Here is a 2,079-nt window from a genome sequence, read left to right as displayed (position 1 = left end):
CCCCCCCCTCATAGTTCTCCTTTAAACAATGTGACATAATGTGCGACTCATTAATATTTGAAGATATGCAAATCAATCAGCATAAATCAAACAATGTGAAATATTTCACATTGCTTCATATATTTTTTGCACCATAACTATTAGGGATGCACAGATACTTTCCGAGTACCAGTGCCGATACTTGGCATTTTCATGAGAACTCCCAGGGTTGCAGCGGTTGTAGCTGGGACCGGGCTCTGGCGCTCCACCACTGTCCTGAAATCATTAGTCTGTATTGATTTAGAAAAACTGTCACATGACAATAAATAAAAATATATCAGTACTCGTACTCGCAAAACTGGTATCGGTGCATCCCTTATATATATTTATAAAAACAAAATCGTACATTAAAACAGAGATGTACAAATCCCGGGAGCTCCGTGTGCTCCTTACACATGACAGCCACCTCCTAATTTATGAATTTTTCTCTAGCCTGGTCTTGGAGCTCAAAAGTATCTGTACTTGTACTCGTCTCGTACCGAGTACTGTACTTGGTATCTGTGCAACCCTAATAACTATTGTATTTTATAGGGACGCACCGATACCGGTATTTTGGTACCGAGTACAGATAATTTTTTTTCGGTACCAATTACCGAGTAACGGAAGTCCCATTCAGGAAGCCAGGCGCTGTGTAATGACTCGCCACTGGATTCCTGATTAACAAAAAAGTCCCCTCTTACCTTAGTATGTGTAGCCTGTCATCCCCAGGGGCCTCTCCAGTGAGAACGCGGCCTTCGTCCGGTACCCAGCCGGAGCCGGCCAATCAGGAAGCCGGGCGCCGTGATTTCCCCCCACCATGGCCGTTAATATGGAGTCGCCCCCTCCCCCCACCATGGCCGTTAATATGGAGTCGCCCCCTCCGCCCACCATGGCCGTTAATATGGAGTTATTTGGATCATATCTCAGTTCTGGATCACCCTGGGACTACACCCGCATCCCTATCCTGGATTGCCCCCAAGAATGAATGTCCCCTTTATGCCGGCACCACCTCACTCACCTAACTGCTTCATGTTGGGATTGAAGTCCACGCTGGTGATGGTGTCCCTGTGGCCCTTGAAATGCCGCTCGAGGGAAGGATCGTCCTGAGATGAGAAGAACATCAATTAATAAACACAATGCTTGTCTAAAAACAAAACCTCCCGTTCTCAGGTCCAACGCCACCCCACTTCCAGGCAAAATGCAGAGTGGCATGGAACCCACTTCCTATGAGCGCCAGGCGGCGAGGACACAGCTTCCTGGTCATGTGATCACTGTGTATGTCTATTGATGACATGATCCCCGGGTCCTCTGTCAGGGTGTATTGCTATCTGTGTCCCCATTGGAGAGATTCAACCCCTCCCCCCATATATGTCCTGATGTCACTGGATCTGCAATAAAGGTGAAATCTTCTAACGGTGACACCTGTTCTGGTGACAATTATCTATAAGGATCACTTCCTGTTGTGTCTCCAAGACAGGAAGTGAGGGGAAATCTCCTGCATGATACCCAGATAGCAAAGAAAAAAAACTGCCAGGGGTTGTCACCCTTTCCTACGAAAAAGGAACGTTTTGCCCTTCCATTCACTTTAAATATTGAAGCTCAGAGAGGTGTCACCTGTACAAAATTATGTATATATTGACATATCAAAGACAAGCTGGGCAGGGTAACGGAAGCCCCGATATAAGGTGTCAGTCCCTGATATAAGGTGTCAGTCTGGGTCCCCCCCCCAGGTCACCCCTTACCGGCCGCTCCATGGTGCTTATCCCCTCAGCGTCTCCCCCGCCGATCCAAATGTGCCGCCGCGGCCCGGGTATCCCTCTTCGCCACGCCTCTTCCGCTCTACACCAATCACAGCCGGTCTCCCTTTGCTCGTAGCCACTGGCAAAAGGCGCCGCTCACCCCGCGTCAATGCCGATTGGCTCAAGAAGAAGTGATAGGCGGGGCCAACGACTTCTCAAGTCAAGAGACGGTTGCTAGGCGACGGGAAGCCGTGCGGGAATGAGAACCGGAGTGACATCATATCCGGTTGGAGGAGCGCCATGATGGATGGGGAAGTTGAGC

General features: G+C 49.2%; 1 protein-coding gene across 1 annotated transcript in view; it reads right to left on the bottom strand.

The window, feature by feature from the left end:
- The window catches only part of POC1A (POC1 centriolar protein A), a 15,198-nt gene extending 13,375 nt beyond the window's left edge, over positions 1 to 1,823 (bottom strand). The window contains exons 1-2 of the mRNA XM_018565441.1: positions 1,761 to 1,823; positions 1,037 to 1,121 (exon numbers count right to left, since the gene is read on the bottom strand). Of these exons, the coding sequence (XP_018420943.1) occupies positions 1,037 to 1,121; positions 1,761 to 1,772 (97 nt within the window). The 5' untranslated portion in view covers positions 1,773 to 1,823. The remainder of the gene's footprint in view (positions 1 to 1,036; positions 1,122 to 1,760) is intronic.
- Between the last annotated feature and the right edge of the window lie 256 nt (positions 1,824 to 2,079).

Source organism: Nanorana parkeri, unplaced genomic scaffold (genome assembly GCF_000935625.1).
Source record: "Nanorana parkeri isolate BGI_ZX_2015 unplaced genomic scaffold, ASM93562v1 scaffold847, whole genome shotgun sequence".
NCBI classification, from domain to species: Eukaryota; Metazoa; Chordata; class Amphibia; order Anura; family Dicroglossidae; genus Nanorana; species Nanorana parkeri.
The sequence above is the reverse complement of the archived record's forward strand: the minus strand, read 5'-3'. Positions and strand labels throughout refer to the sequence as shown.